The sequence below is a fragment of the Sabethes cyaneus genome, chromosome 3, assembly GCF_943734655.1.
Source record: "Sabethes cyaneus chromosome 3, idSabCyanKW18_F2, whole genome shotgun sequence".
NCBI classification, from domain to species: Eukaryota; Metazoa; Arthropoda; class Insecta; order Diptera; family Culicidae; genus Sabethes; species Sabethes cyaneus.
This window is the reverse complement of record NC_071355.1, coordinates 41671254-41687208: the sequence shown is the minus strand read 5'-3', so window position 1 is coordinate 41687208 and position 15955 is coordinate 41671254. Positions and strand designations below refer to the sequence as shown.

General features: G+C 37.3%; 1 protein-coding gene across 3 annotated transcripts in view; it reads left to right on the top strand.

Annotated features, from left to right (window-relative positions):
• Window positions 1-15955, top strand: part of LOC128743669 (very low-density lipoprotein receptor-like) — a 726292-nt gene that overhangs the window by 275446 nt on the left and 434891 nt on the right. For all 3 annotated transcript variants that reach the window (XM_053840289.1, XM_053840287.1, XM_053840288.1), the window contains exon 2: window positions 52-189. In XM_053840289.1, coding sequence (XP_053696264.1) covers window positions 52-189 — 138 coding nt within the window. The remainder of the gene's footprint in view (window positions 1-51; window positions 190-15955) is intronic.

Here is a 15955-nt window from a genome sequence, read left to right as displayed (position 1 = left end):
TTTTTCTAAACTAATGATTTCCTTCGTTTTCTCTCTTTCCGTTTCCACCAGTGAACACAACCCTGCAGTGCTCGGAACGGCAATTCCACTGCAACGACGGTCACTGCATTCACGTCAGTTTTATCTGCGACGGCGAGGCGGACTGTGCCGACGCAAGCGACGAGGACCCGCGCGAGTGCAAAATTACAGGTTTGTTAGCTATGTGCCTACATATATATGTACCAACATACATTCACAGCATCCTTACGCAAGGAGCAACACATGTCGAGTCGACGAAGTCGAGCACTGGCTGCTGGCAATCACAGCCAAACTACGGACCGAACTGCGGAAGCAGTAGATTTTAGGAAATTTAATTTTACGGATTATTCGCTTCGGTTTTGTTTGACTGGAGAAGTTGTCAACTAGGTTCGCTTGACCCGGGTAGTGAAATCAGATCATTTGGTGCACGCCAGTGTAGTCGCAAGGTGGGTTTGTCGCGGTCGAAGTGCGAAGCACTTCAAAGCCCTCCGCTGTTCTGATTTCACTGGAGCCGCCTGCTGCTTCGTTAAGCGAAAAACTAGTTGCGCCTACTTTCTGAATCATCGCACTCACTCGGTCGTCCGTGTGCTCACAGAACAGAACCGGGAAACGCAATCAGCCCACTGGTGCGTTCCTCCAGTTTCCGGCAGTCAGTGATTGAAAATCTGTCGCTGCTGTCAAACTTTTCGATGCTGTTGATGAAAAAGTACCCAGTGAGGTTGTGTCACTGCTTGGCACCGTAGGTTAGGGCTGTTGGTGCTGGTCTAATTTTTCGTTTCACCAAAAAAGTGGTTGGTTGGATAGTAGCTAGGAACGTGCCTGCCATAGAATGGCAGAGAGTGTGAATGGCGTGCTGGAAAAAAAGGCTTACATTTCCGTGTCGCGAGAAAACTTTTGCCATTCGAGGCTGTATGCAGAGATCAGCACACGGCATCGACAGCATCATGTAGAATGACGCTTTTTTGTTGGTCGTGCTAATCAGGACGTAATGTTTGCTGTGCACGGTAATGCATGGCCATTTATAAAGGCCGCTGCTCGCTGAGGACAATCTATGCAACTCCGATAAACTTATCTCGAGAAAAATTCATCCGTATTTTATTACCAAACTAACTTTTGGTAATAAGATCTTATCCATTTTCCAACTTTCATTCGTTGGACTTGATTGATTTTTTGTCCAACTAACTTTTTATGTGATCTGTGAATTAAATTTTGGAGTTTAGACTTAACGGTCCTTTAGCTTTCATCATTTTTATATTTCGGTATTTTAATATTCAGAAAACTTGAGAATGTCACAGTTTGACTTTTTACTTGTTTAGGTCTGCATTTTTAAGATGTTGACAAATGATGATCACGTGATTTTGTCCTTTATTTTATTTTTCCTATAAATTTCCTTTATTTTCTTGGACTTGGACTGTTGGACTTTTCTAATTTCTTGGACCTTTCGGCAGTTCAACTTATTTGTATTACGGTCTTTCTTTTTCATTTCTATTTGTTTTTATTTTTTAATGTTCCAGATATTTAACGTTTTACCTTCTCAACTGTTCTATGTATAATATTTGATTCTTCGACTTCGACTTCTCGCCTTCTTTCGGCTTTTTTTCTGATTATTTTTTAATGTAGGACTGTGTCTTACGTGTAGGTAGGCTTTTATAAACAAAATATAAAAAGCAGTTCATTCTTTTATTCTTTAACGAATTTTTATCAATCGACCAGAAATTCTTTTACGAGTTGATCCGCATGGGAAAAGATCACATTTCGATTGATGAATAGTGAAAATTGATAACAAGTAAGATAAGGTATAAGGTGCAAATTTTGCAAACATTTGCTTACGATTTCCCAACTTCAATGCCGATTTTCAATCATGATTATAGCAAACATTGACATGAAAAAGCCCAAATTCTAGCCTCAGCTCCAATTAAAGACCCTAGTCCTAGACCCAACTATAATTCCCAGCCCTAGCTGGGACTCCATATCAAATTCCAAGCCCTAGCCCTAGCCCTAGCCCTAGCCCTAGCCCTAGCCCTAGCCCTAGCCCTAGCCCTAGCCCTAGCCCTAGCCCTAGCCCTAGCCCTAGCCCTAGCCCTAGCCCTAGCCCTAGCCCTAGCCCTAGCCCTAGCCCTAGCCCTAGCCCTAGCCCTAGCCCTAGCCCTAGCCCTAGCCCTAGCCCTAGCCCTAGCCCTAGCCCTAGCCCTAGCCCTAGCCCTAGCCCTAGCCCTAGCCCTAGCCCTAGCCCTAGCCCTAGCCCTAGCCCTAGCCCTAGCCCTAGCCCTAGCCCTAGCCCTAGCCCTAGCCCTAGCCCTAGCCCTAGCCCTAGCCCTAGCCCTAGCCCTAGCCCTAGCCCTAGCCCTAGCCCTAGCCCTAGCCCTAGCCCTAGCCCTAGCCCTAGCCCTAGCCCTAGCCCTAGCCCTAGCCCTAGCCCTAGCCCTAGCCCTAGCCCTAGCCCTAGCCCTAGCCCTAGCCCTAGCCCTAGCCCTAGGTTAAGCTTAACTTGAACTTTATTTTAAATTGGACTTGAAATTTAACTGGAAAATGGACATCAAATTGGATTGAAAGTTAGACTTGAATTTGGGCTTGCAGTGGGATTGAAATTGGACTTGGAAAAGGGCTAAAAATTGATTTGAAATTAAAATTGACCTTCAAATCGGAATTGAAAAATGACTCTAAAATCAAAAGTCTAGAACACAGAAGTCAGAATTTTACTTGCAAGTGAAAAGTAAAACGTCCAAAATCGAAAGGAAAAAATTAAAAGTCAATAGCCGAAGGATAAGAATAAAAAGTTTGATTGCAAAAATGAAACGTTCGAAGTTAAAAGCCAGAAGGTTAAATTCATGAGTCGTAATTCAAAAGAAAAATACTGTCAAAAATCGAAAACCAAAATTAAAAGTCATATATCAAAAATTACAAGACAAAATTCGAAAGCTAAAAATCAAAGGACAGAAGCAAGTTTGAAAGCCAAAGGAAGAAATCATACGTAAAATATCGAAATTCAAGATTAAAGTCAAAAATAAGGAGAAAAGTCAAATCAAAAATCAAAAGTTAAATGCTGAAATTCGAAAATTAAACGACAAAAACTAAAAGTAAAAAATCACAAGTCAAAATCAAAAGTCGAAAGTGAGTAGTTAGAAGTCAAAAATCAAGGCTAATGTCAAAATCAAAAGGAAAATGTGGAAAGTCGAAAATCAGAAGTCAAAATCCCAAAAGTCAGTGTCAGTCTTGACTGCTGACTCAAGAAAAAAGTCAAGATTGAAGACAAAAGTCAAAAATCAAAAGTTAAAAATAAACGGAGAAAGTCAGCAGTCAAAAATCAAAAGTAGAAATTCAGAAGTCAATAGCTAAATATGAGAAATCAAAAGTAAAAGGTCAAAAGTTAAGAAAAGGTCAAGTTTGCATGTCAATGTCAATATCAAGTGATAAAAAACAAAGGTAAAAAGGCAAGAGAAAGGTCAAGATTAACGTGAAAACTGGAAAACCGAAAGTTTAACATGAACAGTCGAAAGTTTGAAATTAGAGCCCCAAAACCAAAAATCAAAAACATGAAGTCAAGATTTATGTAAGTCAAAAACCAAAAGCTAAATGCTGAAAGTCGAAAGTAACAGAAACAGAAAGTCAAAAACCTAAAGTCAAAAGTCAAGAAATAGGTCAAAACTACAGTCAAAAGTCAATAAGCAAAAGTTAAAACTTGAAGTCGTAAATTAGAAGTCGAAAGTGAAAAGCCAAAAATCAAAAACCATAACTAAAAAGTTGAAAGTTAAATGCCAATAGTCAAAAATTAAAAGTTAAATGCTGAAAGTCGAAAATCAGAAACCCAAAATGGAAAAGTCAAAAGTCAAGAAAAAATCAAAATTAAAGATTAAACTCAACAATTAAAAGTACTAAATTGAAAGTTGACAGTCAGATGTCAAAAACCAACAGTTAAATACTGTAAGTCAAAAGTCCGAAGTCAACAGTTAAAAGCTAAACATCAAAAGTAAAAGGTTAAAAGTCAAGATTAAACGTCAGTCTATGCCGAATGTCAAAAACCAAAAGTAATAAATAAAAAGTCAAAGAATAAAAAGAAGAAGTTACAAATGCAAAAATCAAACGTCTGAAGTTAAAAGTTCGAAAAGCAAAAATTCACAAAAAACAACGTCAAAAACCATAAAGCACAATTAAAAGTCAAATATAAAAAATTAAAAGATAAATTTCGAAAGGCAAAAATCAAAAATCGGAACCACGTTTGAAAGCCAAAAGTGAAAAATTATATGTAAAATGTCAAAATTCAAAAAAAAAAAAAAAGACAAAGTCAAAAGTCAAAATAATTTAAATACTAAAAGTCGAGGGTCAGAAGCCAGAAACCAAATACTACAGTAAAAACCTTTGATATAGTATAACAAAGGTAAAAGGTAAAAGACTTGGAAAAAGTCAAGATTCAAGTGAAAAAACAAAAGTTAAATACTGAAAATGGAAAGTCAAAAGCCAAAAGTCAAGAAGAATAAAAACTTTTTCATCATTTACTCCACTAATAATTTTATTCGCGAAAGATACGCACTCGAGAGCTCGAAAACAGGTACTGATGAAGCCTGCAAGTCGTAGGTGAAATGCGTATCTGTCTTGAATAAAATTGATAGTGGAATTCAATAGTGAAAAACTTTTATTTTATTTAATTTTTCGTATCCCACTAAGACGTTCATTAAAAACCTTTAGCCGAAGATTAAAGTTAAAAGTTAAAAGCTGGAAGTTGTAAGTCAGAAATTAAAAGAAAAAAGTTTAAAGTCAAGAATAAAGTCAAAAATCAAAACTTTGAAATAAACTACAAGTTATACAGCCCTAAGGTTTGTACGAAAGGGTGACGTAGGACTAAACTGCATTTCTGGCATATGTATGTTTATAAGAATCTGTGAGTGCCATTGTTTAAATGAATTTTTAAAAGAGAAGAGCGAAATATTTAGAAATATTCTTTAACTCGCTTGTGGCCTATAAGGGCCATAACATTAAAGCCAAAGCACGTTCATCGAGTTATGAGGAAATTTGAGTTTCATTTGTATAGGAGCCCCCCCCACCTGTTAAAAGACGGATGGGTCTCAGTACACCATAGAAAATATTCCTGCCTTCTAAAACCCCCACAGACCAAATTTGATTCCATTTGCTTGATTAGTTTTAATGGTAAGAGGAAATTTGTATTTCATTTGTATGGGAGCCCCCCTTTTAGAAGGGGAAGGGGTCTCAGTACACAATAGAAAAAAATCTTACCCCCAAAAACCCTCACGTGCCAAATATGGTTCCTTTTGCTTGATTAGTTCTAGAGTTATGAGGAAATTTGTATTTCATTTGTGCGGGCTCCCCCCCTCTTACGCCCTTCTTAAAATTGCTCTCTCACTACCTCCATAAACTTGCTGGTCATTTTAACTATCCAACGACATATAAATTGTTCGGTTTTGTTCAGTAGTTTAGCAGTTATTAGTATTTGAAATCTTTCATTCAAACGTTGCACTTCTATTTTCGTTTGCACAAAGTGCTACCCAGTCCCAGTATAGTAAACAAAGACGTAGTCCTACGTTAAAAAATGCTGGAAGGCTAAAGTCAGAAGACAAAAGTAAAAATCAACAGTAAAAAGGCAAAAATCAAGATTAAAATTAAAAATCAAAAGCTAAAAGTCACGACATCAAATACATCAAAAGTCGATGTAAGTCAAAGGTCAAAAATCGAAAGTAAAATATTGAAAGTCAGAAGAAGTCTCAAGATCAAAGTCAATAATCAAAAGCAAAATTCTAAAAGTCGAAAGCCAGAAACCAAAAGTTAAAAAAAGTAGAAAATCGAAAGATTAAAGTCAAAAATCATAAAAGATAAAGTTCGAAAGTCAAGAAAAAAGTACAGATTGACGTCGAAAATCAAAAGTTAAATGCTAAAAATCGAAAGTTAAAAGACGAAATCCAAAACTAAAAAGTGGAAAGTCAAGAATAAAGTCAGGATTAAAATCAAAAATCAAACGTGGAGCACTGAATTTCCTGAAATCGAAAGTCAGAAGCCAGAAGTCAATAACCAAAAGTCAAAAGTCAAGAGAAAAGCAAAGACTAAAGTCCAAAATCAAAAGGTAAATGCTGAAAGTCGTAAATCACAGGTCAAAAACACCAATAGTAAAAAGTTAAAACTTAAAAAAATCAAGATTGAAATCAAAAATAAGAAATCAAAAATTAAATGCTGAAAGCCTGAAATCCATTTTCAAGCCAGAACCAAATGCAAACCTGATTTAATCCACCTAGTGGTGAAAGGAACCTTTGTTATACGGTCTTACTTGCTATTTGAGACAGAAATCGACACGTTTGGTTTACATGAAATTTTTGGAAATTGAATAAGTTTACAAAATTTGAACCAAATAGAAGCACTTATAAATTTTGATAGTTTCTTTTCTCATGAAATTGCTGAGTAAGTTGTTACTAATGTGCGTAAGTGCAGTAAAAGTAAGTTGTAAGATGAAATATTATTCTTTAACATATACATTGCGTAGTAAAGGTCTAGTTTATAAGTTTTTAAACTATGCATAATTTCTTGTAATGCCATTCTATTTGATTCACAACATTCTTGAATAAATTTCATCAATTTTTATTAACCTTCGGTTACTCACGCTGTTGTATTTTGTACAACATGTGTAGGTTTTTGAATGCCATATTGTTATAAAGTTAGAAATCGTATATAACGTATATACTAACGTATATTCTTCAGTAAACTTGTTATGAGCAAAATGTCAGAATTATTCAATGCATTAATACTTTAAATTGTTGGAAAACAAGATTAGCATAAACCGACATCACAGAAACGAACCAAGTAGCATGTGAGGTGTATCGCAATTAACCCCAACTGGAATTTTCTCTCGTTTCTTCATATGGAAAAATGGTGTCTGTATGCAACAAAACTACCAGCAAAGGTAAAATGTTTAAGATGTATCCGTCTGTTGGTAATCGAGTAATTCGGGGTCAAAATCAAGTTATTTTTTACAATTAAACTTCTACAGTTCCTAAACAAGCAAACATAGAGGTATACTATATTCAGTTAAGTTGTGTATTTTTATTATTTGTACAACTTTGTAATACATGAAAAAGTCATACAACAATTACAAGAAGAGTTAGAATAGAAAAACTGATTTCACAAATTCATATACAATAAATAAGATTTTTCTACCTTCACTGAAGAGATAGAAGGTTACTGTTTTCAGCAAAATTTCTTGTAATAATATGCTCTAAAAGTTTGTAGAACACATCAATGTGTTGTATTGAAACTGAAGGAAAATAATTTTTTTATTTCACTTTTAGGGGGATTAATCAAAATTCAAATTCTACCAGACGATAGAGCTTTCAATTTAAAGAAACTCTTCCAAAGGTTTGATAAACTTAAAAACAAGTTTTCCTAGTCAAAACTCTAGTGCGCACGTTTTCTTTGGTTTTGGGCTATTGTGCGCGCGAATAACTGTGTTATAAAAGTTGGCGCGAGTGTTCGAGGGTTAATATCATTTGACCGGTAAAACCAATTCTTATGTAATTTTGCATATATATTCGTAGTGTGAAAACCTCTCGTTTGATATTAAAATAATTGAAATTAGGTAAATTATCTTGGTTAAAATCATTATAAATTATTGTTAATTTTGGTGTATTTGATTGCTCATAACTTTCAAATTAAACGTCCAATCAGAAAACCATTCAATAGTTTTCTATCCGGCTATATTATTTGCCAAATGAAACTAATAGCGCGTAAATCGGTTTGGCCATCTCTGATAAACAGGTGTTCATTTGTATCTAGTCAAAACAGGTTTTTCAAGGCTAACTTTTAAACTGCTTGTTCGTTTTCAATAAACTTAGCAAAATGTTTAGTAATAGTAAGAGCTTTCGTTTGGTACTAATATCGTTAAAATTGGTTGCGTGGTTCCGGAGAAAACTGTGTCACGTAGTTTTCACATTTTTGCTTATAACTTTCAAACGAAAAGTCAGACCTCGAAACAATTTAATAGTGATATACTAGGCAATAATACCTTTCAAACAAAAGTAATAGCGGTCGAATCGGTTCAGCCATCTCCGAGTAACAGGCGATAGAAAATTCGGAGCGAACACACATACACACATACACACATACATACACACACACACACACACACGCGCGCACTCAGACATTGCTCAGATCAATTTCGTGTTTTTCGACCAATTTCTAAACCTTTGTTATATAGTATAACAAAGGTAAAAAGCCGAAAGTCAAAGTCATAATACCAATCAAAATTTTACTGGAACATCAAAAATCATAAGTCAAAATAACAAGATAAAAATTGCGGACAAGTCTCAACACTTATTACTCTTAGAACACGTTTAAAAACAAATAACGTTTTATTCGGGTCTTGTCCGCGTTTATATCTTGTTATTGTGGTGTTCTTACTTTGGCACGAAAGTTTAGTTATGCCGAAAATCAAAAATCAAAAAGTAAAAGTTAAATGGAAGTCGACAGTCAGAAGTCAAAAATCAAAAGTAAAAATCAAAAATCAAGAAAAAAGCTGTAAGAAGTCAAAAGTTAAGAATCAAACGTTAGAGGTTGAAAATCAAAAGTCAAAGCCAAAAGAAAAAATCTTTAAAAAAGTCAAAAGTCAAGATGATAATTAAAAATAGAAGTTTATAATCTGAAAGTAGAAAGTCAATATTATAGCCAAAAATCAAAGACGACAAGTTGTCCAAATACAAAAAACTTCAAAAGTCAAAAGGTGTAAATCAAAAACCAAAAATTAAAAGTTAAACCCTGAAAGGCGAACGTTAAAAATTAAAAATTAAATCGCAGGTCAAGTCAAAATTGTCGAAACTGAATACTACAAACTTTTCGAAACTAATAACTAATAACTGCTCGCTGTCTTGTGAAATATTTGTAAAACTTACAATAAGTCTGCCCTTGAAAGATAAATTAAGCCTCTTTGACAGTTCGAAAATTATACTAGCATGAAAGTAGTCAGGACTGTCCTACTTGGCAAAACCACCATCAATTAATTAAACCGGCAATGCTCGCGTAACGGTACACCGCTAGAACGTGTAATTACTACAGCGTGAACGTAGGATTTAACGACTGCAAACGAGCGTGATTCTTCCAGGGCAATGAAATGGTTCCTGCGAACTGCAACAAATCATTCCGGCTGTAGTTCAAAAGAAACTTTTCGATTTACAGCGATTTGCCGCACCAGCAAATTCTACAACTAGAGAGTTTACACTGAGGGCAGCAGCACAGGTGCAAAATTTATAGCCGACAAAAAAGTACGAAAGGCACCCTCATTATTTTGAAAGTGTCCGAAGAATTTTTTCTCTCGTATGTTGTTATTTCGTATTCGAAACAGCTTGAGCTACGAACAATGGACCCTCGTCAGTGGAAGCCAGGCGCATTCACCCGTCTACTTGCTATAGATAAATCATTTCCGACGGAAACAATAAGAAATCCTTGCGCCGTGGAATCCATTTGTCAGGTACGGTTCAAACGATCATTATTTGGCCAATTTAAATTTAGCATGTTTGAACGGAACAACTTTCATGAGCGTTTTCGTTTTAATTGTGATGCGATCCGTGAAAAATCATCAAGCAAAAACAAGCTCCGCTTGAATGAATTTTCCTCATTCAGCGTATTGTATCAGGCTATAAATAACCGAAATTTTAATCCTTCTTTTGAATGCACAATTTTCCTTTTATGAATCAAATTAAAGTTCAGCCCGCTTTAGCGGTCGAATCGCGAAACAACGTGAAAATATTTCAATGACCATGCGTCTCCTTTCCCCCGTTCATTCCCGGTCCAGAAGCAGACGCTTTATAGCAGGTCTAACAGGGCGGCACAGCTGCTGTTGCTGCCTGCTGCTAAGAATCCATCCCTGCCCAAAGGACCAGAACGTTGAAAAACTATTAAAATGTTCAGCTTTTCATGTTCCTTCAACCATGGCACAATACAAACTGCCACTTTGGGGGACCGGTGAAGAAGCAAAAGTTGCATCCAGCGGAACTACTTGTTCTCGGACGAAACGACCTACCGTCCGACCGACCCGAGAGCCAGGCAGCAGCTCAGCCGGGGGAGAGTTTGGATTCTGTTTGGCTCTTATCCTCGGCCGTTTTCCGAAAGAACGGCTTTCCCGTTGTACAGCAGCAGCAGCAGCAACAGCAGCGGCGAAACTTTGCTAATTTGTTTCTGTCCAGGAGCCAGCCGCCATGCCACACCGTTGCCGTCGCCGTCGTCGACGTCGGGCGCGTCGTTCCTTCTTTTTCAGTCCACTTAACCTGGCCACTTTAACCCTTCGGAGGAAATTTGCAACTTCAACAAACATGCAATCTGGAAAATCTTGCCCTTCTGGCTTCTCAATAGTTTCGGCCGGTCGGTCGTCGTCCGTTCGTGAAGCTCAAGCTTTTTGATCGTTCGACTGACTGCTGGAGTCGGACCGGGTCGGGTCGGGTCGGGTCGGCCGACTGGGCCGGGCGGTCGGCAAGATGGACGTTGAAAGTGATTAAGTAATTACACCGAGAGTTACAGAGTGAAATCACTTTATGCTTTGCTTTCGGGTTTGCTTCTGCATTTTTCAGCTGGATCGATTGAAGCTAATAGCGGTCGAAGTGAGGTTTTTTTTTCGAGGTGCTTGGGAGGTTATGTGGATGCACTGGGGGAACCTAGGGACCGAGACTCTATGTAAAATCAATTGAATCTGAGTGTACCACGGGGACCCATTCCAACGGAGGAGAATCTGTGCTAGAGCTAGAGGTTTAATTGTATGGCTCGTTTATAGCGTTTGCTTGAAGCGGGAAATTGAATTTGGCTGTCCAAAAGAAACGGAAAATGGTGATTAGCCTTTGATGCTGATAGTTGGTAGTTGTGGTTTGTTTGTAGTGGAGGTAATCAATTGGAAAGGCAATAAAGATTTTTGAATTGAATCTAAATGTTAATCAGAATACGCACAGTGTTGAGTACATTTATTGGAAGACAATAAATTACATGATTTATCGCGCATTGTTTGTTACTTCCGATTCCAGTCAGTTTAATCATTAATATGCCTCAGTGAATGCCTTATTTCAGTATGATTGCGGGACAGAATAAATGAGGCTTATGCGTTTTGGAACAATCACTTTATTTCACGATTCCCCAGAATCTTCGTTCCAGTCTACAGTAAATTTAGAATTATTTAAGCTTAATTTCTCCTTAACTTCACGAGCCAAAAGCGATAACTTTGTAAGGAAAGGCCCTAAAGATTTGCAATTTTTGCAAAAACATGTGTTTTGAGTCCATCAATAATCGCCTAGAACCATACACTCTTGTAAAATGCTACCAACGTTCGCTAAGTAGGAAAAACTAATTTTTAAAGAATTTTCAAGAAAAATGCTCTATAGCTCTGCACTTGATAGGAATAGAAATATCATTTCTTCAGCAAAGTTATTTATCTTTATATTTTCCATAACTTTGCCGAAGAAACCATGTGTCTATCTACTAACACAAAAAAATAGACGTGTATCGAGCCTTTCGCGAACGCGAAACACATAAAACGTATGCTGGCCGTACTCTCATTTCGGTGGTTGGGGACAAGCGAAACCCATATAAGTTTATAGTACTCGACTTAAGCTTTATGGTGAAGGGCTGATTTCATAAATCCGCTTGCCCCATTTTACCCCATGGGCTTGTGAAGCTGCGGAAATTTAAAGCTTGAATATGCGATAACTCAGCAAGTAAGAGTCCAAGAGATTTGCGGTCTTCTGCGAAAACGTGTATTTTGAGAGCTTCGATAATTGCCTAGAACATTGTATTCTTGTAAAATGCAACTAACAAAAGCTAAGTATGAAAAACCAATTTTTAAACAAGTTTTAAAGAATATGCCCTATAGTTCAGCACTCGATAAAGATAGAAATTTTATTTCTTCAGCAAAGTTGCTTGTTTTTACAATATTTACAACTTTGTCGAAGAAACTATGTCTATATATCCTAACACAAAAAAGTTATTTTTTTATTTTCATTATAGTAAGCAATGACGAACTTTTGACAGTTTTAGGTTAAGGGGAATAGTCATATGTACAAAAGTGCTGAAGACCATAAATGATAAAATGAAAGCAAAAGACACTAGGAAAAAAGTTCCGCATGTCGCCCTTTTGGACCACTGTGCGTTGGGCTAGGAACAATCTTTTAATATCAAAAGAAAACTATTTTCATGGAGATTCCAATGGTGTGTTGCTTGTTTACAGCACGCATTTATTTCCAGCAGTTTTTGCCAAAAGAAGGGTATTTTACCCTACTTTTTTAGGAGTACAGGGATATATCGATCAATAATTCTGGAACCCGCTGGGATAAAACCGTTCTTTTTTCACCACGAAAAAGCTAACTTTATGAAGATTCCAATGGCAGGGTATTTGATCACGGCAAAATTTTACCCATTTTACCCTAATTTTTACAGTTTACGTTGCCAAGTTAAGGTAGCATGATATTTATTTGACCAAAACTACAAGAAACAATCAGGTGCTGTGAGCAAAAACCAAACTGTCCGAAAGTATATCAAAATAGCTTTCTTGTGGTGGAAAAAGATGTATTTTTTCTCAGCGGAATTCAGAGATATTCACTTTTATTGATGATCATTGATAAAACTAGGGTAAATGCCGTTTATTTGACAAAACAACATGAAACAACATTGTTTCCTAAACAAATAGAGTTTATTTCTAATTTCCGTCATAGTAAGTAAAGCCATTCAAATTTTCATCATTTGTTGGATGAATTTAATGAATACTCCAAAAGTTCTTGTGCTGATTTGACTAAAATACACTTACCTTCCGATCCGTGAACTTTGAAATCACTGAAAAGCGTTCATTAAAGCATAATATTGAAATTACGCAACTGACTTTATTTCTTAAATTCGTCGTACCGTTTTAAAATCCGTCCATCAAAATTTTTCTTCGTCCGAACTAAAAATCACAACAATGTTTACGAAGCTAACGCGCATGTATTTGTGTAGGACGGCATGACAAATGTTATTCTGCAACATTTCTGCAGGTCAGGCAAGTTTTCCTAGCTGTATAATAACGACAATGCCTTGCGTGAGTTATTTTCATTTATGAATGACGGAAATTAAACCGATTAGTCGATATTATCTCCTTCGTCGCACGAAAAAACGTAGAAAATTTGCCTGGTAGGACTTCTTTAATGATAAAAAGCATTTAAATAGATCTCAGCTCACTTTGATTGATCGCGTATGATAGAAAACAAACTAAAATATTAGAGAATAATTAGTTTTGCATTGTGTGTCATAAAAATGCTGATATTTTTAATAATTTGTGTTGGATAGGACGGGAATAAGCAATTACGACGAAACAGCAACATGCCCTACTATGTCATCGGATTCTTAATAAGATAGCTTATGACGAAAAACGAACAATTTTATCTTAGTGGAATCCGGAGATATGGACTTTTACATCTCTCTATGTCGAGAAAAGTAGGGCAAAATGCTCTTCTTTTGGCAAAAACTGTTAGCAATAAATGCGTGCCGTAAACAAGCATCACCCTATTGGAATCCTTAAAAAATATATTTCTTTTGGCATCAAAAGAATTGATTCTAGCCCAGCGGCATTTTGAGATATAGAGATAAAGGACTTTTTTTTCGAAAAAATCCCCATTGTGCAGTGGCTTTGAAACTAGAATCTATTTATATAAGAGGCTTATGTCTGTACCGAAAACCAGGTCTTTGACAGGACGTCATAAGAGGCTTATCGGTAACTAAAAACAGGTCCCTGACAGAACGTCATGCTTTCGTAGCAATGGGTTGTATTCTCAGTCACCTCACTGTTCGACTGCTGGACAGCTCGATTGCTCAACTGGTTGACTAGACTGCTCGACTGGACTGATCGATATGACTGCTCGATTTGAATGCTCGACTGGACTGCTTAACTGAACTGTTCGACTGAACTGTTCGATTTGACTGCTCGACTCAACTGCTTGATTGGGCAGGTCGATTTGACTGCTTGACTGAACAGCTCGTTTTAACTGCTCGAGTGGACTACTCGACTTAACTACTCGATTCGACTGCTTGACACATTTGCTTGACTTACTTCTCGACCCGCCTGCTCGACTTAACTGCACGATTGAACTGCTCGACTGGACTGTTCGATTCAACTGCTTGACTGGACATCATGATTTATCTGCTCGACTCAACTGTTCGATTCGACGCACGACTCAACTGCTCGATTTAACTGCTCGACTGAACTACTCGACTCAACTGCTCAACTCGACTGCTCGGCTTGACTCAACTGCTCCAATGAACTGCTCGACTCGACTGCATGAATGAACTGCTCGAATCAACTGTTCGACTTAACCGCTTGACCCGATTGCTTGACGAAACCATTCGTTTCGACTGCTCGACTCAAGTGCTCGACAAGAATACTAGATTCAACTGCTCGACTCGACTGCTCGACCGGACTGCTTGACTGAACAGCTTGATTTAACTGCTCGACTGACTGCTCGACTTGACTGTTCGACTCGACTGCTCAACCCAACTGCTCGACTCGATTGCTTGATTCGACTGCTCGACTCGCCTGCTCAACTCGATTGCTTGTCGCGATATCATATGGTCGGTGTTAAATCAGACCGGACCAAGTCGCAAAATTTTAGAAAATGAGTTAATGATAGCTAACGATCAAGAATTTTCTAAGCAACATTTTACTCTAATCAGGCTACATAAATGTTGCAAACAGGCAGAAGTTTTTATTCAGTTAAATAAAATCCAATGCAACCTTAAAAACTACAGTCAAATTCCGTTAATTGCACTAAGATTATCGTCGGTTTTCACAAAAACTTTTATTAATTGGGCTCTGCTGTTATAGGTAACAGTTAAAGTGTTGTTCATGTCATCTATTGAATTAATCAGATCAGCGCAATTACGAAAAGTTCTTCTTAAAATCGGCGATAACCTTAGTGCATTAACGAAATTTGACTGTATTTGTTTCAGTTTCCAGCTATGACTCTTTTATGTACAACATCTTAGAGCTATATTATGCAATATATAAACTCAAGGAACTAATATAAAGATTAAACATCTTCGCGAACACTGGCTAATAGAATGTATCCGCAGTTTTCGGAATTCTGAACAGACATTTATATTTTCCGGATCGCAAGATTCGGGTTCAACTAGTAAAAATATATTTCTTTTGGCATCAAAAGTATTGATTATAGCCCAGCGGCATTTTGAGATATAGAAGTAAAGGACTTTTTTTTCGAAAAAATCCCCACTATGGAGTGGATTTTAAACTAGAATTTATAGTAAACTAGATATTATATAAGAATTTGGATTTAGATTTGAATCTTCATTCGGAGTGGAACTTGGAGTTTGGACTTGGATTTTAAATTTGGCTTTAAATTGTACTTATAATTGAACTCCACATTCGAAGTTTAGCTGAACTCGATTGCTCTACTACACTACTCGATTTAACTGCTCGACTTAGCCACTCGACCTCAACTGCTTGACTGTTCGATTCGACTACTCTATTCAGCTGCTCTATTCAACTGCTCGATTCTACTGTTCGACTAAGCTGCTCGACTCGACTCCACTGCTAGACTCAACTTCTTGATTTCACTGCTAGACTTAACTGCTCGACTGAACTACTTGACCCTCCCGCTTGACTAGAAAAGTTGACTGAACTATATGACTCGACTGCTCGACTCAACTGCTCGACTCAATCGTTCGACTTAAACACTCGACCTGACTGTTTGACTCAGCTGATTGTCTTAACTGTTCGATTCGACTGCTCGACTCAACTGTTCGATTCAACTGCTTGACTCGACTCAACTACACGATCGGTTGCTCGACCCAACTGCTGTACTCGATTGCTCGATTCAATTGCTCGACTAGACTACTCGATTCAGCTGCTTGACTGGACTACTCGATTCAACTGATCGACTGGACTACTTGACTGAACTGCTCGATTCAACTGCTCGACTGAACTACT